Source organism: Schistocerca cancellata, chromosome 6 (genome assembly GCF_023864275.1).
Source record: "Schistocerca cancellata isolate TAMUIC-IGC-003103 chromosome 6, iqSchCanc2.1, whole genome shotgun sequence".
Taxonomy (NCBI): Eukaryota; Metazoa; Arthropoda; class Insecta; order Orthoptera; family Acrididae; genus Schistocerca; species Schistocerca cancellata.
The window spans coordinates 27145965-27170302 of NC_064631.1; the positions used below are offsets into that span (position 1 = coordinate 27145965).

The 24338-nt window shown below is 40.9% G+C and overlaps 1 protein-coding gene across 1 annotated transcript in view; it reads right to left on the reverse strand.

Moving 5' to 3' along the window:
* The window catches only part of LOC126191319 (1-acylglycerol-3-phosphate O-acyltransferase ABHD5-like), a 49429-nt gene extending 30304 nt beyond the window's left edge, over positions 1 to 19125 (reverse strand). Inside the window, exons 1-3 of the mRNA XM_049932149.1 lie at positions 18825 to 19125; positions 9790 to 9866; positions 8254 to 8460 (exon numbers count right to left, since the gene is read on the reverse strand). Of these exons, the coding sequence (XP_049788106.1) occupies positions 8254 to 8460; positions 9790 to 9866; positions 18825 to 18868 (328 nt within the window). The 5' untranslated portion in view covers positions 18869 to 19125. The remainder of the gene's footprint in view (positions 1 to 8253; positions 8461 to 9789; positions 9867 to 18824) is intronic.
* Between the last annotated feature and the right edge of the window lie 5213 nt (positions 19126 to 24338).

The following is a 24338-nucleotide window of genomic DNA, read 5'->3' on the forward strand; positions in this document are numbered from 1 at the left end:
CTGGAAGGAGAATGAATAGCAGGAAACAGGTGGGGAAAGATGCTAGAGATGGGAGTGTGCAGGGGTGTGGTGGGGACAGCATAGGGTTGTTAGATGCAACATTGGGAGGCTCCGCATGGGGAAGGGGAGGGGATTTAAAGGGAGAAGAGGGAAGTAAGGAAGAGGAAACGACTACGTACATGTGTTGGTGGGCAGAAGACGTGTAGCACTGGAGTGGGAGCAGGGACCCCCACAGTGGTTTTCTATCACACATCCAACCTACACAACATCATTGTCCATGGCTACTCCATCCCTGCTCCCTAACCACTTGGTTCATAGCCTGCAACAGACCTAAAAGCAAGACCTATCCCATCCATCCTCCCACTACAACCTTCCCCAGTCCCGTCACTGTCACCTCTATCCCATCAAAGGCAAGGCCACCTGTGAATGTACATATGTGATCCACCAATTTAGCTGCAACCACTGTGCTGCATTCTACTTGGGCATGACAACCAACAAGCTGTCTGGCCATACAAATGGCCACAACCTAACTATGGCCAAGATGCAGCTGGACCAGTCTGTTGCTGCCAAGACAATGTGCTTCCTTTTAATGACAGCTTCACAGCCTGTACTAACTGAATTCTTCTGACCAACATCAGCTTTTCTGAAATGCACAAGTAGGAACTCTCCTTACAACATATCCTTAATCCCCATAATTGGTTTCAGTTCTTTTCCTTTCATTGCTGTTACCCCCTCCTCAATGAACATACAAAATAAGTAAAATGATGGAGGGCACTGTTCACACACTCTCCTCCTGTTTTTTGCTTCTTTCTTGCTATCATTATCATCAAATTCAGTACTTTGACTTTTGTATATACTCAAACTCAGTCGCCTGTCCTTCCAGTCAAGCCCTACTTTGAGCAAAGCTTTGAAGTGTTAACAGAGTAATAGTAATAATACAATTAATAATACAGAAAGTAATAGAAAATAAAAACAATAGTTTCAGGTAATAGTTTAATAAAAATCAGAGAGGGGGATGAATGCAGACTGCTGAAAAGGGAAGCAAAATACATTATGGCAAAAAGAAGAAAAAAAGAATGGGCAGAATAATTCATGAAAATGACAGAACAGAGCTGTGATGGAAAAATCAACACGTTGCACAGAATGTGAAAAAGGAAGAGGCACATTACAACAGATACCCCAAGTATGATAAATAAAGCAAGCAAGGAAGTGGAGAAAGTGGATGGAATAAAACAACTGCAGTGGAAACATTTCAGGTAACTCACCCAAACCCAAGACAGAACTAAAGAGAAGGAATGAAAAGAAGATGAGTCAGAAGGGAACATAAGTATTCACATAATTAACACAAGAAGTAGTACAATGGGTGTTAAGAAAAATTAATGGAGGAAAGGAAGTGAGAGTTGAGATAAAGGCAGGAGGTAAGTAGGAAAGCTGTGTCACAATCATGGAGGAAATGTGGAAGGAGATACACACACTTGTAGACTGAAAGGAGGACATTGTTACACCTATTTTGAAGAAAGTATTGTAAAAAAAAGTGGGATCATGCTACTTGAGGTCTTAGAAATAAGAACATGGAGCAAGTAAGAGAAGGAAATATGAGAAGAACAACAAGATTTCAGATTTTGTAGGCTGAACAAGTGCCGAGTATGGATAGAACATGGTGATGACTTTCCTTGACAGAGGAAATGCATGTGATAGGGTATGCAGAAGGTATGGGAAGCTTTCCAGAATAGGTGTTGATAAACACACCGAATGGATGGTAAGAAAAAAGATGCATGAAGACAACTGAAGATCGAAGATGTGTAAAGGTTGGAGAGAACAGACTGTATGGAACAGAGACAAAGACTACAAGAAGGAATTGTTCTTTCACCATTACTTTTCATCAAAGTGTCACAACATAATGGCACAAAATACTGTTAAAGAAAATAAGGAGCTATGCTAGTCGCAGAACAGTTAATGGAAAGGTGCAGGGAGCACAGGAAGTCCAACAGCAGTTAGACACAGAGAAGGAAGAAATGAAAGATTGTCTAATGAATTTTAGCATAAAAGAGAGGGGAAGTTTTGGTCACAAGAAATGAGATAAAGTGTATTAATGCAGAGGGCAGAATTGAAGAAAGTGAAAAGTTGTAAATATTTTGTCAGTGCAACAGATCAGAGTGGACAATGACACAGAATGTAATGAATGACAGTCGAAAGTTCAAACCTTCTACAAGTCCACCAGAAGCTTGGTATTGAGCAAGGGATTGTACCCTAAAAAGACAATAGTGATATGCTACACATACCGCACACTAATACTGATGAATGTAGTTGGGAGATGGGTAATCAAGGAAAGAGACAAGAGTAAAATACACTAAACATAATGCAATACCTGAGGAGCAGCATGAGAGAGACACACAGTGATAGGGTAAGAAACATGGCAGTCAGAGGGACATAAAAAGTGAAACCCTGCAGGAAAAAGAGAGAGAATCGAAATAGTAAAGACAAACAAAAAGTGAATGGTCAAATGAAGAATACCAAATGTGACACATGAAATGAATGCAGAGCAGGAAAGGTCATGTGGAAAAACAAAGGATAGTAGGCTAATGGGAGTACAAGAAGTGGTGCACAAGTGAACGGAAGACTGGATAAAAATGTGCTCTCACATATAGTGGGAAAATGCACAGCTCATGCCCAGTAAAAGGAGGACATTAGTTATCCATGTAAATAATCTACAGTTCATTACAACAGTTTAATACGTTTTAATAAAAAAAAAAAAAGTATATCAGAATTCAAAACTGATGCTGCTACCTCCTAATTCCCTATTTAAATTATCTGAAGCACTACATTTTTAGACTGTCATTCATTTTGAGAAAACATGATGTAGTGCAGCTTTACCATAATTTACCTATCTAGCACAGATAAAAATGGTTAAAACATGAAGTAAGAGCATCTTTCTCTGAGTCTTACAAGAATGACAGAAGGGCAACAAACACTAAAATGAACAAAATCGGACATGAAAACCACAGAGAGACGAAAGAAACAGGTAGAAGAGATAAAAACAAGAGAGCAGATTTCCATGGCTGGCTAACAATGAGAATAAAAAGGAGAAGCCAGCCACTCTGCAACACATTAAAACCTCCACCCTAAAAGCACTAGAATGGACACAGAGGGACAAAGGACATGCGCTAAAACTTAGAACAAATAATAAAACCCACCCTCATGAATAAAACGTAAAACTTAAGTGCTGTTGAGGCATTGTCACCCAACACCGAAGGTAGGATGCTAGTAAAGTTAAAGTCCGCCGCAGAGCATCTAAAATTGGGCAGTCCAGCAAGAGGTGGATGACCGTCACTTATGAGTCACAGTGACACTGAGGTGGGTCCTCGCAACAGAGGAGGTAACCACACGTTAGCCACATACAGCCAATGCGGAGCTGGCAGAGGACAACTGATTCCCTGCGAGAGGACCGCATGGAAGACTTCCACACATTCATAGTCTCCTTAACAACATGCAGTCTGTTGTGCGTACTGTTAGGCCATTCCATCTCCCAAAGCCAAAAAACCCTGCGGCGTAAGACAGAACGCAAGTCAGTTTCAGAGATGCTTATCTCCAGAAGCAGTTTCCGCGTAGCCTGTTTGCCCAGCATGTCAGCAAGTTCGTTGCCTGGGATTCTGACATGTCCTGGGTCCACACATCACCACTGAACGACGGGACCATTCCAGGGCATAGATGGACTCCTGAAGGAATGCTACCAAAGGATGGCGAGGGTAGCACTGGTCCATAGCTTGTAGGCTGCTCAAGGAGTCAGTACACAGGAGAAATTACTCAAAAGGGCATGAGTTGATGTGCCCAAGAGCATGAGATATGGCCACCAGCTCTGCAGTGAAAACACTGCAGCCATCTGGCAAGGAGTGCTGTTCAATATGTCTTCCATGAACATATACAAAGCCCATGTGACCATCAGCCATCGAGCCATTGGTGTAAACCACTTCGTGGGCCCGGTACTTGTTGAGAATCAAGAGGAAGTGATAGCGAAGATCCACAGGGATAATGGAGTCCTCAGGGCCATGCGAAAGCTCCAGAAGGATCTGTGGCCTAGGAGTACACCGTGGAGGTGTACGTGAATGGACCTCAAGGAGAGGTGGTAATGGGAAGGACTCCAGTTCACACAGAAGGGACCAGACGCGAACCGCAGTCATAAGCCTGACATGGGCCACTGATGCGGGAGATGAACCACTGTGGTTGGGAAAAGGAGACAGTAATTCGGATGCACACGAGAACTATGAACATGTACAATGTAACAGGCAAGCATTTGTGCATGCCTAACCTTCAATGGAGGGACTCAGGCCTCCACCAGGACACTGGTCACCAGACTCGTTCGACTCGTTCTAAAAGCTCCCATTGCTAGGCGAACGCCACAGTGGTGCACTGAGTCAAGTAAATGCAATGCTGAGGGCACTGCTGAATCATAAACCAGACTCCAATAGTCAAGGCGGGATTGAAAAAGGGCTCTGTTGAGCTGCAGCAGCGTAGAGCGATATGCGCCCCAGTTGGTGTTACTCAGGCAACGGAGGGCATTGAGGTACTGCCAGCACTTTCGGTTAAGCCGATGAATATGAGGTAGCCAAGTCAATTATGCACTGAAAACCAGTCCTAATAATCAAAATGTCTCCGCTACAGTGAGTGGATTGTCATTAAGGTGAAGTTCTGGTTCTGGATGAATGGTGCAGTGCCGACACAAATGCATGACACATGACTTCATGGCTGAAAACTGGAAACTGTGGGCTAGGGCCCAAGACTGTGCCTTGTGAGTGGCTCACATAGGCACCGCTCAGCAACACCAGTACCAGAGGAGGAGTACGAAATGCAGAAGTCATCTGCATACAGAAAAGGTGAGACCGACGACCCTACAGCTGCTGCTAGACCGTTAATTGCCACTTAAAATAGACAGACACTCAATACGGAGCCCTGCGGAACGCCATACTCCTGAATTCGGGGGAACTATGGGAGGCACCAACTTGGACACTGAAAGTATGGAGCACAGGAAGTTTTAGATAAAAATCGGGAGCGGGCCCTGGAGACCCCACTCATACAGTGTGAAAAGGATATGATGTCGCCAGGTTGTGTCATATGCTTTACGTACGTCAAAAAAGATGGCAACCAGATGTTGGCATCTGGAAAAGGCTGTTTGGATGGCAGATTCGAGGGACACAAGATTATCAGCGGTAGAGTGACCCTGGCGGAAGCCGCCCTGACATGGAGCCAGTAGGCCACGTGACTCCAGGAAACAACCCAACCACCGGCACACCATATGTTCCAGAAGCTTACAAAGAAAGCTAGTGAGGCTGATGGGCCGGTAACTATCCACATCAAGTGAGTTTTGACCGGGTTTGAGCACCGGAATTATGGTGCTCTCCTGCCATTGCGATGGAAAGACACCGTCACACCAGATCCAGTTGAAGATGACGAGGGGATGTTGGACTGTGGACCCAATCCAGCCCAGGAGCTGTGTGGGGGCAATGTGCAAGGGCGCTAAGGAGCTCCCAATCTGTAAATGGGCATTATAGGGTTCACTACGGCATGTAGTGAACAAGAGGACTTTACTTTCCATCTACCGTTTGAGGGTGTGAAAGGCTGGGGGTTAGTTATCCGACGCAGAGGCTCGAGCATAGTCCTCAGCAAAGTTCTCAGCAACTGCATATGCGTTGGTAGATAACATGCGATTGATGTTAATGCCAGGGGCACTTGTTGGGGTCTGGCTTCCCAAAAAGACATCTGATCTTCGTCCAGACTTGGGAAGGTGACGTATTGCACCCAATGGTCGACACATACCTCTCCCAACACTCATTTCCATCATTTTATCAGCTGGCGAAGGCAGGCACGGAGCTGCTTAAAGGCTATTAGGTGCTCTAGGGAAGGGTGCTGCTTATGTCGCTGTAGAGCTCGCCGACGCTCTTTAATTGTCTCAGTGATTTCCGGTGGCCACCAAGGGACTGTCTTTCGCTAGGGGCACTCTAAAGAACGAGGGATCGTGTTTTTCGCCACAGAGACGATTGTTTTAGTGACCTGCTCAATGACAACATTGATGGCACCATGTGGGAGATATTCAGCATTGACAGCAGAGGTGAAGGCTTCCCACTCTGCCTTGTTTAAATCCCATCTGGGTATGCGCCCATGGGTATGATGCCAGGGGAATGACAGGAATATGGGGAAGTGGTCACTACCACATAGGTTGTCATGTGTTCTCCAGTGGATAGACAGGAGAAGGCCAGGACTGCAAACAGAGAAAACAAAGGCCGGATATGTGCCATGTGCCACAATGAAATGTGTGGGGACACCTGTATTTAAGAGGCATGAGTATAGAGGGAATGGGCACTACAAATGTAGTGTGTGGACAGTAAGTTGGAAGTGTGGATCTCACCGGGAGCATGCCAGAGATAAGTTACTGCAGTCGCACCATCGTCAGTGTCCTCGATGGATAGTGGGTCTGCCATGTAAACAGGAGATCCCAGGTTCAAGTACTGGTCAGGGCACACACTGTCAACTGTCCATATTGATATTTAGCAATGCCTGTAAGCACCTAATGGTCTGGATTTCATTGTTAATTACAGAATGGTAGTTTGAGCAAGATGCATGGGACATTAATTTGTAAAGTCATTACCAAAGTCAATATTTCTAGATCCACATTGTCAAGAGCATGCCCAGAATACCACACGTCAGGCACTACCTCTCACCACACACAACAAACTGGCTGACAGCTTTCACTGAGAGCAGCGGCATTTGTGTACAGTTGGCAGTGCTAACAGACAATGCTAATGTGATATAATCGCACAAATCAATGTGGGGCGTACAACAAACATATCCTTTAGAACAGTGCAATGAAATTTAGCATATGTAGGCAGTGACAGCAGGTGACCAATGTGAGTGCCTTTGCTAGCAGCACGAAATCACTTGCTGAATCTCTCCTGGGCTTGTGACCATATCGGTTAGATCCCAGATGATTGGAAAACTGTGGGCTGATCAGATTAGTCCCAATTTCAGTTGGTATGAGCTGATGGTAGGAATCGAGTGGGGTGCAGATCCCATAAAGCCATGGACTCAAGCTGTCAATAAGGCACAGTGCAAGCTGGCTGCACCTCCATAATGGTGTGGGCTGTGTTTAAATGGAATGGACTGAGTCCTCTGGTCCAATTAAACTTATCACTGACTGAAAATGGTCATGTTCGGTTACTTGGAGCCAATTTGCAGTCATTCGTGTACTTGACATTCCCAAACATCTCATCAGGCTACAATTGTTTGCAACTGGTTTGAAGAACGTTCTGGACAACTCAACTAAACGATATGGGCACCCACATCCCCTGATATGAATCCCATCAAACATTTATGGGACATAATGAAGTACGCAAGAGGTCAGTTTATGCACAAAATCCTGCACCAGCAACACTTCCACAATTACGGAAAGTTACAGAGGCAGCATGGCTCAATATTTCTGCAGGGGACTTCCAACAACTTTTTGAGTCAATGCCATGTAGAGTTGCTACACTATACCAAGCAAAACTAGGTTTCCTGAATGAAATTTTCACTCTGCAGCAGAGTGAGTGCTGATTTGAAACTTCATGGAACTGTGTGCTGGACTGAGACTCGAACTCAGGACCTTTGCCTTTCGCGGGCAAGTGCTCTACCAACTGAACTACCCAAGCACAACTCAGAACCCGTACACAATTTTAATCCACCAGGAAGTTTCAAATCAGCACACTCTCCACTGCAGAGTGAAAATTTCATTCTGGAAATATCCTCCAGGCTGTGGCACAGCCATGTCTCTGCAATATCCTTTCTTCCAGGAGTGCTAGTTTTGCAAGTTTCGCAGGAGAGCTTCTGTGAAGTTTGTAAGATAGAAGACTAGGTACTAGCGAAAGTGAAGCTGTGAGGACAGGTCACAAATCATGCTTTGATAGCTCAGTTGGTAGAGCACTTGCCTGTGAAAGGCAAAGGTCCCGAGTTCAAGTCTCAGCCTGGTGCACAGTTTTAATCCACCAGGAAGTTTCAAAAATAGGTTTTACACGATACTGGGATGTATCCCATTACTTTTGTCACCTCACTGTGTGTGTATAGACACTGGCACATTTTATGTAACAAAGTTTATCGTAAATAATATCTACGAAGCTTAACTAGCTAGACAAACTAGTCTAACTAGAACTATGTTTTGATTTTTTCATTTTTTTAAACTATTACACAGCAGTTCTACACATCGTCAAAAATAGTCATAACACTAACCCAGAAGATCAATTGCATATACAGGTCTTTTGCTGGCCAATGAATCATAATTAAGACACCACAAAGCAACGCCTGCTGCGAGACCATGAAGTAATACAATTGGTGTTCGTGGAGATTCTTCATTAAGAGAAACGGTCCATATTTTGTCTGATGTCCCGACAACAGCTCCTATATCAACATACCATCCACGATATTTTGTTTTTAAACCTGTAACAATAACATAATTTTAAAATCTGAGACCAATAATAAAAAGTTCTTCCACATAACATAACAGCAATTGGAGAGCACTGACTTTATTTATGGCGAAGCAAAGTTTGCAGCACCAGCCGTCGGCTTTGATCCATGACCTAGCTGTGTTGTGTAACATCATCATTGTGATCATGTTTGCAGATGGCATGTTGGAGTAAGTACTGGTATACTTTAATGAGGGATGTTTATGTTTCTAAACTGATTGTGACTGATGTTGATGTGGCACTGGACTTAGTGTCGAGGGTACCCTGTGCTCAGGAAGTCTGTTTCTGCTTGTTTGGTTGTGAATAATTTTAATGTCATTAGTTATTGGCCACTGATTTGTTTTTGGTTTTGGAATTGCTAGTTCATCATGTTACTAATGGGTCACGGTTAGAATTTTTTTTTATTTTTTAGCTTGGTACTAGGCATGGCTCTTACTAGTGATGCATTAGTTGCTGCTATAGATGTTGCTACTATTAAACTTCTCTGGTTAAATGGTATTATGGTTGAATGTATGACATGTTGGCAGTGTGGGACATTGTATTGTGGTCAGGTATTAGCTGTTTAGTTGTTGGGTGGTGGTGGTGCTGTTTGTGTGTGTGTGTGTGTGTGTGTGTGTGTGTGTGTGTGTGTGTGTGTGTGTGTGTGTGTGTGTGTTTTGGGGGGGGGGCTCTGTTTATGTACATAATTTTCTTTGAGGTGTGGCTATAGAAATTTATGTTGGAGTAGTTTTTTGCGACTTTGTATTTCAGGTTGGTACCTGCAGTTCACATTTAGTAGTTTATAACTGTGGGTATCGTGGAGTGTGGTGGTGCTATTTTGGTCTGGTACGATTTTGATAACAGTTATATTAGTTTGGCTCATGGATATCACAAGCTTTTTCCAAGCTATATAGGTCAAGTGAAATTTCCAGTACCCCTTTTTAATGGTGATTCTGCTGAGGGCTGAGGTTTCCATTGGTTGAATTTTGCATTAGTATTTGATTTTGTACGTCTTTATGATTCTGACTGTCCCCACCCAAAACGCACAATTCCTATACTTATTCCATTAGTCTCATGTTAGTTCTGATATTACTTTTTTGTATTGTTTGTGTGTATTCACATGTGTAATGTGTGACATGACGGTTGCCATATTGTATAAATTTTAAATAGGGGTATCTACCATCTTGATGACATCATGGGTCAAAGTTGATGTCTGGTACTGGAATCTTCAGTATTCTCTAATTTATAAATGTCTTCTTTAAACAGAAAAAAAGTTCAATTACATTTAGAAAATCAATAGATCTCAATTACATTGTACACTTACATGTCATTATTTTCTTTTCAATTGTCCGAAGAGTATCTGTTGAAACTGGACACCATTGCAACCATTCCCACAATTGGCTGAAAGAAAACATTATCAGAGATGTTAAAGTTTTGAAAGCACCATTCTGTTTTTACTTCAAACACCAATTGTTTTTAATAAATCAGAACACTAGCATTACTCAAAGATAAATAAAAATTGCCACTTTCTACTGGAAACAGTAATGTAGAGTGCTACAGAGTTCTGTAATACAGAGGATTATGTCTTCACCAAGGAAGATATAAAGAACATTTATATTGTTCTACCGTAGAGTGCAGCTGCACACCACATACATACACTCTATCAGATGTTCCATGATTACCATCAGCTAAACACACTCTTAGAAAGTGCTTAGAAATTATGACATCTACATCAGTAGTAAAATAAAGGAAGATTCAGGTTTTACAGCCAATCAACACAAGTTCAGATTGGACAAAGAAGTGGAAGGAAATCTTAGTGTTTGCTTTATGGGCATCCTTGGTGCAGCAACTCCAACTGATTACTGTTAGATATTTTTGTGGCACTCCTATGCTTACTAAAATTTGACTTATATAATCTGTTTTGCTCTGCTATAATTTTTTTTAGTCTTAAATTAAAGTAAACTTGGTAAGTATTCCACAAAGATTATGCACCACTTAATATTTGGTCAAACAAAATTCGTTGAGAAATAACCTTCATAAATGACAGACATTGTTACAGTGAATTTCACATAACCCAATTTGGCAAAACCAAAGAATTCAGTAGCACCTGTTAACTTGGACCTGTGACATCAACATGGCAGATCCCTACTTCAGGCTTATTCAATATGGCAACCATGACATCACCCATCACAGACGCAAAAATATACATAAAAAAATTTAAAAAATTGCAGGAATAACATGAAGCTAAGGAGACAGTCATGGGGTTTTGGGAGGCGAACAAAATAAATGTGTATGATGATTCTAATAATTAAGGCGCACTGAAACAAATACTAATGCAAAAATCAAGCACACAAAATCCTGTCATAAAACCAAAAATTTTGATTTCATGAAGCATCTATTAACAAATCTGTCACAATTGCAATAAATGTATTTGACAACTAGTTTCAAATGAACTGGTTCATTCTGAAGTTGGCCTACTGTGCCCCCCCCCCCCCCCCCCCCCCCCCCCAGCACCTACCTTTAGTGCGTTGGAGTGCACATTGTGAGATGGATGCATTTCATTTGCTACTCCTATGGTACATATTGGCTTTCGCGAGTGTCCAATGGCCTCATGACTATAGATACGTAATTTTTTTTATTTTTGTTAATCTATTTATTTTTGTTTATTGTTTCAATTTATCATGATGACAAATTGTAAACGTGTATGTGGAAATGAGGATGACATAATAGAAAAGTGGCTGAATGAATAATTAGAAACCAATGATGAAGAAATTAATGAAAACTCCTTACCTTCTTGTAATGGTGAAACATATTCAGACAATGAGTTCTCAGACAATTACGAGGGCACCGTTATAGACAGCGACCGTGACATGAGCTCTGAAATATCTGACTGCGGAAGTTCTGATGACAATAGAGTGAGTGAACAACCACATTGCAACTGGGTATTTTTACAGGGAAAATTGGTATAGGTGGGCTAAAGCAACAACAGCATGAAATACTCAAGTCAGAAGCCATAATACTATGAGACTGCCATCTACTACATCTCAATCAAGACCTGTTGAGCCATACCATCCAAATGAAGCACTCAGTTTACTGTTTGACAGTGATACGAACAACAAAATAGTGATGTGAATTTTAAAATTTTCCCGGCGAATTGACTGTTCAACAAAATACTGTTTTGAACCAATAAAAAATTAGAAACTTTGATGCTGAGTTACAAATCTCCTGATCATACAGAACTGAGGGAAGAACTGGACTGTTTCTTAAGTCTGTTGATGTATTCTACTGTACTCATATCAAATCTTGATGCTATTGTATCACTCTTTGTGACAGATGGAATTGGAAGAGTGTTTTCCAACAAAGCATGTCTTCTTTATGATTTTATATAGTTCTAATATGCCTCCGCTTCAACAATCCTGAATATATAGAAAGGCACAAAAAAACGACCCACAATGTATCATTACAGAAATAATAAACTTAGTCAATAAGAATTCTCAAGCATTTACTTAGTTGCTACTAGTGGAACAACTGACGAGATGACGTTAAGTTTCCGTGGGCAGCGTTACTTCAAAATAAGCATTCCCAGCAAACCGAATAAATATGGTCATTTTCTATGGTAAAAATACTGATGGGCTCACTTTGACAGATGAAGAGGACAAAGTACCAATACCAGTACAAGTTTATCTACAATTAAGCCAACCAATTCTGAACACCAATCATAACATTATGACTGACAGCTGGTACACCTCATTGGAATGTCAATACTATGTGAACAAAAGGCATTATAGGGGTAGGGATGATGAAAATTCCTGAAGAATTTTTGCCACATAAGGATCGTTCAATTGGATCTTCACTCTTCCGATTCACAAAAGAAGCAAAAATTGTCAAATATGTACCAAAAAAATAAGAGCATCATACTTGTGTCTTCGATGCAGCACGACAACAAGTCTGAAATCATTCTGCACCATAACGCCACAAAAGGTGGCATCAACGCTGTTGACCAGATGTGCTCTGTATATTCAAGCACTTGCAGAACACATTGTTGGCCTATGCCTTTTCTGTATACACCGTTGGATATGAGTGCATTGAATGCTTACATCATTCAATAGTCATGAAAGAGCTGAAATGACAGAGATGATGTTCTTGAAAGGTATTGCTAAGGTTTTATGTGATCTATATATAAAATAGAGATGCTATAATCAGAGACTGTCCGCACAACTTCAAATAAGCATTGCCACAACTATCACAATTTCACTGGCAGGGAAGGGAACTTCTTGGGAGACTCTAAAACTGGATAAGAACAAAACGAAGCGATGCTCATTCCATTTGCCTGGAAAGAGTGCGAAGACTGTCTACTTATATAGACTAAGTGTAGGTGAAGTGTAAGCAGCCCGTATGTGTGACTTGTGGAAATACTGCATGCAATTTATGCCTGTAATTGGGCAAGTGGTAGATTTTTTTAGAAACATGCTATAATTTTTTGTTAATTTTGTGATACAACATACTTTCATTAATTAGGAGACAAAATATTGGTTTAGTTAACTTTTTTATTTTGTATTTTCTTTGTGTTTCTGTACATCACACATTTTCAGCCTACGAAAACTGATTTTGTAAGTGTCATTTAGACAAAGAATTGTAGGCTCCTACTGTTGATTTTGATGGGTCAACGGAAGCGTCCAATTCCATCCATCGGCTTTCACCCATGACGTAATCCTGCTGTGGCGTGATGTTACAATGGTGCGGAGTTTAGTTTGTGAGTGTGGCATGTTTATAAGTGTCGTTTTGATGCAGTCGGCGGTGCTCTCTGTTGGTGTTTTTATGGGTTGTGTGTTATGTGGTGTATTGGGTTTAGTTTGCAAGTGTGGCGTGTTTATAGATGTCATTTTGATGCGGTCGGTGGTGCTCTCTGGTGGCATTTTTATGGGTGGCGTGTTAGTCCTTGACGTGTGTGGTATTGCTGTTGACTGTGCTTTTACAGGAATAGTTTTCAGTGAGTTATCGATTTAGTTTTAGTTGTGTCTAAGTTATTGTAGTGTTGTTTGCTGTTCGTCGTGTGTGAATTTTTTTACATTACATTGTTTATGCCTTTGTTAGGTATGGATATGACTCACAAATTGAACAGTACGCCTTTGTGTGTGCAGATGGGGGACAGTGCTTTGCCCCTCATCGAGTTTCTCTAGCTTTTTGAGCTGTTGGCCAAATGGGTGAAGTGCTCTGTCTGTCGGGAGGAAATGCGATGGACGAAAGTTCTGGCGCCTCGGACCAGGGACAGCTTCATGTGGTGCTGCCATAGGGATAACCTATGGTGCTCTATAACGTGAGGTTCCTGGTTCGAGAAGTCTAGTTTGGGCATGCAAGAAATTGTGTTAATGACTTATCATTTTTGTTACAGATCCTCTCACAGTTTCTGTGCGCATGAGATTCGTGTGAGTGAGAGGACCGTGCTTGATTGGTTTTCATTTTGTCGTGAGGTGTATTCAGCGTATATTAAGCACAGGAGTAAGTTGGGTGGGCCTGGGGTGGTGGTGGTGGTGGTGGTGGTGGTGGTGGTTGACGAGTCGCAGTTTGGGAAGAAGCAGTATGGGAGGGGTAAGTCTTTAGTTGGTGTATGGGTGTGGGGGGCTGTTTTATCGGGAGGAAGGGGGGGAGGGGGGTTCAGAATGTGTATTTAGGGTTTTGGAGGGACGGACAAAAAGGGGATTAGTGGGATTAATTGAGGATTTCATAGAAGAGGGGAGTACCATAGTTTCAGATGCGTTTTCATCTTATAGGTAGTTTAGTAGTTAAACATGCCGTTGAGTTTAAAAATGATGAGACCGGGGCCTGTACGAATACCATGGAGGGGTTTTGGGGGGCCTTAAGTCAGTTATTGGAAGGGGGAAGAGGCGCTCTTCTAATCTTGAGTCTCATTTAGATGAGTACATTTGGCGGAAGAGTGTCCCTGAGGGCTATTGTATTTTTAGTTTTTTTTTTAAGGTCAGTTAGTACAATGTATCCGAAAGTTGTTGGTTAGGGAGGTGTCGTGGGAGGGCAGGGGGTTAGTTGTTGGCAAGTTTTTTGGAGGTAGACAGGTGGTAGTTGTTTCGTAATTTTGTTGTGGAATATCTCTTTTGTTGCTGTTGTTGAGCTATAGTGTGTGATTGAGAGTTTTTTGGTTTTTATTATTTATGGGTGTTTGATTTAGGGGGGGGGGGGTTTGTTGTGTTTTTATTTTTTCTTTCTTTCTTTCTTTCCTTGAGTGGGTTTGTGTGTGTGAGATTGTGGTGTCTGACCTAGAGTGCAGTGCCGGAACTTTTTTGTGGTGTTGTTTTTTCTTTTCGGTGATTTTTTTTTCGCATTAGTTTCATTATATTTTTTGAGGAAGATGTGTGTGATGATTTTTCGATCTGTTTTCAAGTTTGTTGTCATGTTTACATAATGTTATCATAGGCACAATATGGGAGTTGTGAATGGTCGTTTCTGCCATATTGGTGACATCATGGGTCAAAGCAGACGGGTGGAATCGGACACTTCCGTATTCCCATTTTGATAAATGTGTGTTATAAAATATTAACTTAAATATCCTGAAAAGTCCCCATATACACGGTTCCAATGGACCACGATTATAGAAGCGTAAGTATTTTTCACTACTATAGTTAAGGGTTAATAAAGTTGCTGATACCGTGTCAACAAAACGCTGAAACTGAAAAATTCTGATATCTAACTCTTCACTTGGCCTATACAGCTAAAACAAAGTGCCCTGTATCCCAAGACCGAAGCTCATTCATACAACTAATACTGAAAACCTAATCTTAGCAATGTAGGTAAAACAAGTGCCACAATTCCTACTAATCACAATCCAAAATAATTACCAACAATGAACAACACAACCCAAAAGACTGTAAAAAAAACAGCATTAACACCAATTTTTAAATGCAATTTCTACAGCTGCTCCACCACTGAATTGTCCTGAATAGAAAACCCTGTACATATTTGGTGAGTGAACCTCATCACTGTTATTGCTAAACATTTATGTGTATGACTTTACAGGCAACGTTGAGAGGTCGGCTGCCAGAAACGGACTAAATGCTGACCTTCTGTAGGTGTTCCTGTACTTTGTACATTCTGATAAATTCTCTGTTGAACTATATCACAATCACTATTATTCACTAATATACCCACACAGTAATAAAAGCTGAACATATGATTTAAAACTTGTCTTCAGATTACAAAAAAGTACAAGATTTAACACTAGAACTGCCAACAGGGCATTTCTGTCCCTTAGCAAAATTTTGTTCCCTCTGCCAATTCTATCTGTTTTAGGAGGTCAATGAGTGTTCGTGACTTTCAGTATTTCTTAGCCTACCTCATTCTGAAATAAAGTCTTAACACTTTTCGAGAAAAAATAATAAATACCTAGGACTGCCAATGTGACATTTTTGTCCCATTTCATAAACTAGGTGCCAATAAATGCTACACATGTTTGTAACCTTTACTGTGTCCGTTGCTCCAATGGACATATGAAACTTTAAGTGTGGCTTCTTTGTCAGAATAAAACATTACATAAACAAAACAAACAGGCACTGTGACAGTGTAGCTCATCACTGCTGTCTATTGATGAGCAGATGTTAGCTTTGACAAATAATACTGAAGAAGCTGAATCAGAAAAATAAGGTGTAAATGGTATTTCAACTGATTCTGATACTAAAACAATTACATGAGGGAGTTCAAATGGCTCTGGGGCAGCAATGAAAATTGTGATGAATCTTGATGCGTACATGGTAATGGAAATTTGAAGAAATAAAATGTTTCCGAAATCAAATGGTTTTGTTTTATTGCTCAAATAGAGGTGCGTACAGCACTGAGGGATGAAGTATCATTAGAAGAGCTTGATGCATTTCTTGCTATTCTCTATGAAAGGGTACCACTTAATCCAGAGGAATAGAGGTATATCAAGAAATGCGGGGTCGACAGAAGCGTCCGATCCCACACGTCGGCTTTGACCCGTGACGTAAGGGCGTTGTGAGTGACGTCATGACAGGACGGAGTTTCGATTGTGAGTGTGGCGTGTTCGTAGATGTCGTGTTGTGGTTTGTTGTACTCTCTGGTGGTATGTTCAGGGTTTTCGTTTGTGTGGTGTAATGGGCTCAGTTTGCTTCTGCTCATTATCCAGAATTGTTAGTGTGTCAGCTGTGTTTGTAGTGGAATTCGTTTCAGTGAGTTAACGATTTTGTGTGAAGGTTAATTTAGTGTTCGCTGTACATTGTGTGGTAATTTTAGTAAAATTAATCGGTTGTTTTTGTTCAGGAATGGATATGGCGGATAGAATTAAGTGCGCAGGTCAAGGGAAGTGTTCGATCCTGATGTGTGGCTGTGTATGTTGGTATCAGGAGATGTTTTTGAGCTATATAGGCCAGGGGAAGTGTTTGATCCTAATTTATGGGATCGGGAGCTGCTGTTGAGCTATATAGGTCAAGGGAAGTGTCCGATTCCAGATGATATTGTTTAGTGGTATTTGGGGAGTTTTGTGATGTCTGTTTTTTCTTTTTGTGCGGTTTTGTATGGGGGTGGGCGTCTAAATTTGTTTATATTTAGATTGCCCACCAACCAAAATACCCTATTTCCCGCGCTTGTCCCGTTAGTGTCATTAGGCTTCTTGTGGAAAGTGTGTGTGTTTGTTTTTCGACGTATTTTCGTCCTCACAATGTGTACATAACGACTTTATATGCGCCATACTGGAATCGTGGTTTATAGTCGTTTCCGCCATATTTGTGACGTCATGGGTAAAAGCAGACGGGCGGGATCGGACGCTTCCGTATTTCTGAAATGGGCACTCTATAGGTTTCTAAAATTGACACTAACTTCTGTTTGCCACACTGTCTACATCCTTCAATTGTAGTCCACTAAATTCATCATCAAATGCTTGCAACATTACTTGGATTCCCTAAAAAAGAAGAATGAGACAATGAAGAATAGAGACCAATATTGTTATCACTGTGTGCCACCCAGGCTCGTAATACTTGAACGATCTCTGGATCATCAACACTGTCTGCTCTTTCAGACATGCATGTAAATTTGATAATTAGTTTCATGTACCATTGCTCATTTGCACAATAAATTGTAATGATGCACAACGAGTAATTTCACATTCACATCACAAATTAAACTGTAAATACGATGCCATACGGTTCATTTGTAACATTATTATGTCTTTGGCTGTACTTATCTACCCCTGCTATCCATCTATACTTCTCATTCTTCTTGTATTACTGTTTTATTTTCAATGTGGAACAGTTAATTCTTCAGGTTTTGTTGTCTTTATCTATAGCCCCATTTGCAATGGTAGCGAGCAACATATTTTCCATTGAGTTTGTAGAGAAGAAAAGTGCTCTGATTAGTTTAAATTGAGGTGTATTAGTACAATCACAATGATATTCATATAAACTTCACCATATTGTTTACAGTTTAGTTTGGGGTTCTATATTCTTGTGTTGAGGTCTTCAACAAGATTCCATCTGACAAGGTAAGTAATTGAAAACCACTACAAATTGAAAGGAAATTAAAAAACTAAAAAACTCCAACAAATTAGCTGAGTATTTAGTTTCAAGTAATAAAAATTCCTAATGAACACATTGTTGTTTTTGTCCTCGAGCCAAAGATGGAATTGATTCAGCTCTCAAGATGTAGCCTATCCTCTGCAAGCCTCATCATCTCTGCATAACTATTACATCGTACATCCAGTTGGACCCGCTTGCAGTACCAAGTCTTTGATTCCCTCCACAATTCACACCACCACCATATCATGGCTCAAATCAGACGGGCAGTATCTAACACTCAAGTTGTATCAAAGTCTGCATGTAATGTCTCATTGTAGACAGTGGACTTAAGGCAAAGGGGTAATATTTTCCAAAACACTGAAAATTAAGTAGCCAATATTGATTACAGGTAAAGATGTCAATTACAATCATTTTAGAGAACTCTGAACGGCAATGTTTTCAAGAGGGGAGAGCATATACAAGACACTAAAAGAAGAACACATTCTGTATGGCAAATGGGGGGTCGTTCTTCAAACAGCGCTGGTATAACAACCGTAAAGTTTACTTACACTACAAAATCTCAAATAACGATAGATTTATCAAATAATTTCTGTTCGGTGAGACATCCTGCAGTGTGGCATTGCACGGTGGAGTATGCAGCTTAAAAATTCTCCAGTGGCGTCTAATGTAACGAAGGGCCTTCCTAAAAATTAAACTTCCCTACACAAAGCGCTTGCCAAACCAACTAGAACTGATAAGGCTCTGTCGGTCTACCTTATTTTCAAACACTCCTAAACCTTATTTCCAACGAAATTATTATTTATGATTACAGAAAATACTCAACCTGAATCGGCTTTTCACGCTCACAACCCCACCTTCAGCTGCCATTTTCAATTAGCAACTTTCTTATCAGGTGGTACTGAAGTGACACTTCACGTAAACTAATACGTTGCCGGTTATTGTCAGTTCATGTTCATATTAAAGTGAGAAGGAGCCATGAATAAGGAATGATATAACTTCGCAAAACTCCACATTACGTCATACATTCCCAAATATAGGCCAAACAACAAAAATACTAAAAATTTTCCAAATTAATTACATGACGCCTTTCAAGGCTAACACAGTCAAAGACTAAACTACAACTGTCATTCGTTGAACTCTATTAGACAATCTTTGCTTTCTCGCTAAACCAAAGAGAATACATTAATCCAAAGACAATTTCACGCTCAGCAATTACGGTGGATTCACGTTTGAGGGAACATCACCATCATGTGCTTGAACGTTGACGATCAGAGGAACTCCCGAGCAAACACACTACACGGTACGTCAACGTCGACAGAACGTCGTTACGTTACAACTGGTTCATAAAATACTCAACAGTGGCGCTATTTCGCAGTTCATGGTAGAACGTCATAAACTGTCGAAGTTTACTTTACAGCAGTTTGAATATTGCTGTTGCTCATGATGATGAGGAACAGAGAGCAAAAAGAGTATGGGTTAGAAAAATGTTAAAATTATGACTGTGAAGGAGAGTTCCACACTCTTTACAAGGAGCTGGAAGAGGAGGAGTAATCGTTCTATAAATAATTCAGAATGTCTAAACTATAGTTTTTTATCTGTTAAGCAAAATACAAATAAAAATTACGAAATTAAATTAAAGATTTAGGCGTCCAACATCACCTCGACACAATAATATGGTTTGTGTACAGTATATATAGATGGGCCATTTTAGTGTACTTGAATTATGTTTACATATATTTCTGCTACTTGCTGTTCATTGCTAATTTATTATGAATCTTATTTCCAACTTCTGCACGCCGTTTAAGCTTTATCATAGATTTTCTCATCGCTGTTCCACTGGAAAAATCGCCAGTAAAGCACACTGAACAAGACATGTGTCCTTTATTTTGCAGTCTATTCCTTCAGTGTAGAAAATAAAATGCTTTAACCTAGTATTGTCTTCCAGTACGCATTAACACCTTTTTGGAATGGCAGTCAGTGGGGAATACTTTCGTATAAGTTCACATTGTGTACATAACGTAACAGTTGCTCGCCAAGTAGGCCTCATATGGCCCATCGAAACATACTTCCTACTTCCCGAGAAACTTTGACGTGAAGTGAAGTGCCGATGACATTCCGTTGACGGCTTGTGTGTATGCCACCATCTGAACTACAGAAAAAAATCTTTGGACGTGACTTACGTGGTGGTGACGTTCCGTCAAGTGTGAAGTCACATTTATTCAATATAACATCAACGGAAAAGAACAGATCATCACTTGATGTCGCAGTTAACTGTAGAAGGTTCACACTAGCTGATCAGAAATTAGCTGCATGTACTCCTTTTAAAATCGCCAGTGGGGTCCTACTACATCGTCTCCGAACTCGCAGTCTCTGTACTTTCGGAGACTTGACTCGGTGGTCTCCGCTGCTGCCCATTTAGCTGAAAACTCGCCACTTGACCATGTTGTCACGTACAAGTAAACTATATCAGCTGCAAAAGGAAATCGAATATACGAGTTCGCAAGGATAACCGAGGACTCGTGGCACTGCCGCTCATATGCGAGCGTCGGGCGTGACGATTGTTATATTACCAATAAAGTGACTAATCGGTTGCAGATTTCACAAAATGGATTCGTAGTCAGGGCTGACTTGTATTGTTAGCCAATAAACAGGTCGTAATAATACTTAGAAAGTGTATTTATGTGCAAACATACACTTTTTTAAATGGAAAAATGTTAATTGACCCTAACAAACTAAAAGTAGGGTAAATTAGAATGTCAGTGGTGTTCGTTGCAGAATTCTACTGCGAGTCGTTTACGAGATATCGCTTTTTGAATAGTTTACACACCTACGCTTGTTTGTGCCATTCAAGCTGCGTAGTTGCTTATAGTGTGCTTGTGCGTCACTTAAGTGCCTTATAACTTGCTAGACAGTTCATGTGTGACACTCTACACAGAAATTCGTGAGTGGGCGATGGGATTAACAACGCAGAAAAAGCTGATATGCACATGGTGTATGGAGAGTGTAGAAAGAATGCAGTTCATTCTTGTATGGTGTATGCTGCAAGATATCTCAATAGACGTCAACCATCTTGGCAATTATTTATCAACCTCCTCAACCAGTTATGTGAAAGTGGTAGTGTAACACCTAGACAACGTAAGAGAAGGAAACAAGTGACGACAGAAAATGGGGAAATTAATGTTCTTGCTGCTGTTGTAGTTGACCTGCAGGTTAGCTGTGTAACCACACAAGGAAGTTGCATGAGTCAGGCAAGTGTCCTACACACTGTTCATCGACATAGGGTCCACCCACACCATATCTCTCTCCATCAAGAGCTGCATGGAAACGATTATGAGAAGAGTGTTTACTTCTGTGCATGACCATTAAGACAGGATACTCCAGACGTATAATATATCTTGTTTAGTGATGGAGCCAGATTTACCAGTCATAGCAAGGTAAACCGCCTACACATGCACTATTGGTCTTTCGACAATTCCTACTAGCTTCATCATGTGGAACACCAGCGTAGATGGAGTGTAAATTTGTGGTGTGGGATACTGAACCACCAGCTCAAAGGCCTGTTTGGCATACAGGGAACACTGAATCTGCATAAATATCACAGCCTCCTAACAAACCATCTTCCATGGATGCTAGAAAACCTTCCTCTGCATACAAGGAGGAAACCTATGGTACCAAGAAGATGATGTACTACAGCATATCTTCATCAATTGTTTTAAAATCGTTGAATTGAACACAGAAGATCTGTACCTTGGTCAGCCCGTTCCCTGGATTTGACACCTGAAGACTTTTTCTGTGGGGAAAGCTGAAAGACGCTGTCTACATGGACTTACCAACTACGCCTGATGATATGCAATGACATATTACTGCTGCCTGCTGGGACAACTCCGCTGAAATGCTAGCATGTGTGCAACAGTCCTTCGATATCAGACAGGAAAAAAGTATTGCCATACCTAGTGGTCATTTTGAACATAGCCTGTGATGGTCACTTGTTTCGTTACTGGTCAGAATCCACATAACTAGTATGTACTCTTATGTTGTTCTACAGTGGGTGATAGCACAGGTATTTACAAGTTTCAGTGGGGGAACTTTTCAAAATACGATATCTCGTAAGCGACTCATGCTAGAATCCTGTAACAAATGCCACTGACATTTTGCTTTACCCTACTTTTAGTTTGTTAATGTCAACAGACATTGTTCGATTTTTAAAAAGTTGTGTATCCACAAAACATACACTTCCTTGAATAACAATACAAGCCTCTGACTATGGATCATTCTGTGAAAAGCACACATCAATATTTGTGGTGCAAGTTTTAGGTGATTTACCCTGTGTATATACACATGCAGGATGTCGACCTAAGCTTGCCACATCATATATTTCCGAAACGAAACAAAATGTGAAAAATACAATTGTCCAGGGATATACTTGTGTCAGTGGCTCACACAGTGGGCAGGAATGCACGATCCCTACAAGTAAACAAATGTCACTTTAATAGAAAATTTCGTTATTTAAACAGTAGATGTGTATTTTTTCTACTGAAATGAAGACTAGAGGTACATTTAGTGATGGCAGACATGGTTTCACTCCCCCAAACCTTACACCTTCTGGAATTGAAATTATGGAAATGGTGCCATAGTTTCTATCGTAATACTGTAATGAGGGTTGCCTGCATTGTCCTGAAGTTTGCTATAGGCAACCCTTTTTCTGCACATTGTGGCAGAAACTGTGGTGCTGTTATCATCCCTTCAAGTCTAGGTATTTCGGAAGATATAAGGTATAGAACAGAGTAAACAGACCTGATGCCAGAATTGAACCTCTAGTTTTCATTTCGGTAGAGTAAACATACATGTGCCACAAAAAAAACGTAACTGTGTGTTGAAAGTGATGTTCATTCACACTTATGGACTGTGAATTGCTGCACATTGTGGGAGCCCCTGACATAGGTGCATCCCCAGCCAACTCCAACTTTTTACATTTTGTTTCATTTCGGATATGAGGTGGCATAATTAGTTGGGATATATATACAGGGTGAGTCACTAACTATTGCCATCAAGAATAACTCCGAAAGTAAAACAGTAGCTGAAAATCTTGTGGGACAGAAGTTGTACGGGACAATGGAGGACATAATATGACTTCCTTTTTGCTAGGTGAGGTCGCTTCAGAGATATGAAGGACAACTTTTTTTTTAATGGGATTCTATAGTTTGATACTTATTTTCTGATAGCAGCTATCAAGACGAATCGAATGATGCGTGACAGTAAGGTCTCTGAAGGTCAATGAAGGTCACAAAGGTGGCATGAACGTCCATTTACAGAAGGTGTTCGAAGTGATGGCAACTGGTGTCAATTCAGTGCTGCAATCGTCTTATCATGGATTGAGTGACGTTCGATTGGCTCTGAGCACTATGCGACTTAACTTCTGAGGTCATCAGTTGCTTAGAACTTAGAACTAATTAAACCTAACTAATCTAAGGACATCACACACATCCATGCCCGAGGCAGGATTCTAACCTGCGACCGTAGCAGTCCCGCGGTTCCGGACTGCAGCGCCTAGAACCGCACGGCCACCATGGCCGGCTGAGCGATATTCGTTATTGGCACTTATCGATGTACATTCTCTGAAAAATCTCACTCACATGTCTTCAGATGTAGTTGGACTATCTTTGTAAACAATGTCTTTTACCAATCCCCACAAGAAGAAATCCAGAGGCTTCAAGTCTGGTGAACGAGCCAGCCACGACACATCTGCCCTGCATCCAATCCAACAATTTGGGAATTGTCTCTGCAACTCATTTCTAGCCATCAGTGAAAAATGTACTGAACACCCATTGTCTTGATACCACATTCCGTTCCTTTTTCCTAAAGGTATTTCTTCCAATAACAGATCTAATGTTTCTTGCAGCAATGTGGTGTACATCCTACCATTAATATTTCCTTCGATGAAATAGGGGCCTATAATTCCGTCCTCCAGAATCCCACACCATACATTCACCGACCACAGTTTTTCATGTGAAACTTACCACAACCAACATGGATTTTCAGTTGCCCAACAATGCTTGTTATGCACATTAACACTTCCATGGTACATGAATGTAGACTCGTCAGTAAATAAAATCAAATTAATTAATGTGTCATCCCTCTGAATCTGAAGTTGAGCCCATCAGCAGAATTCAATGTGATGCATACCACCTGTACCAGTTAATTCTTGGTGGAGACTGATATGGTAACAATGATATTTAGGGCGATACAGAACACAAAAAACACTACTCTGGCTCATGCCAGGTTCCCTTGCGATTTGACGTGAACTAACACAAGGATCCCGAACCACAGTGCCAAGAGT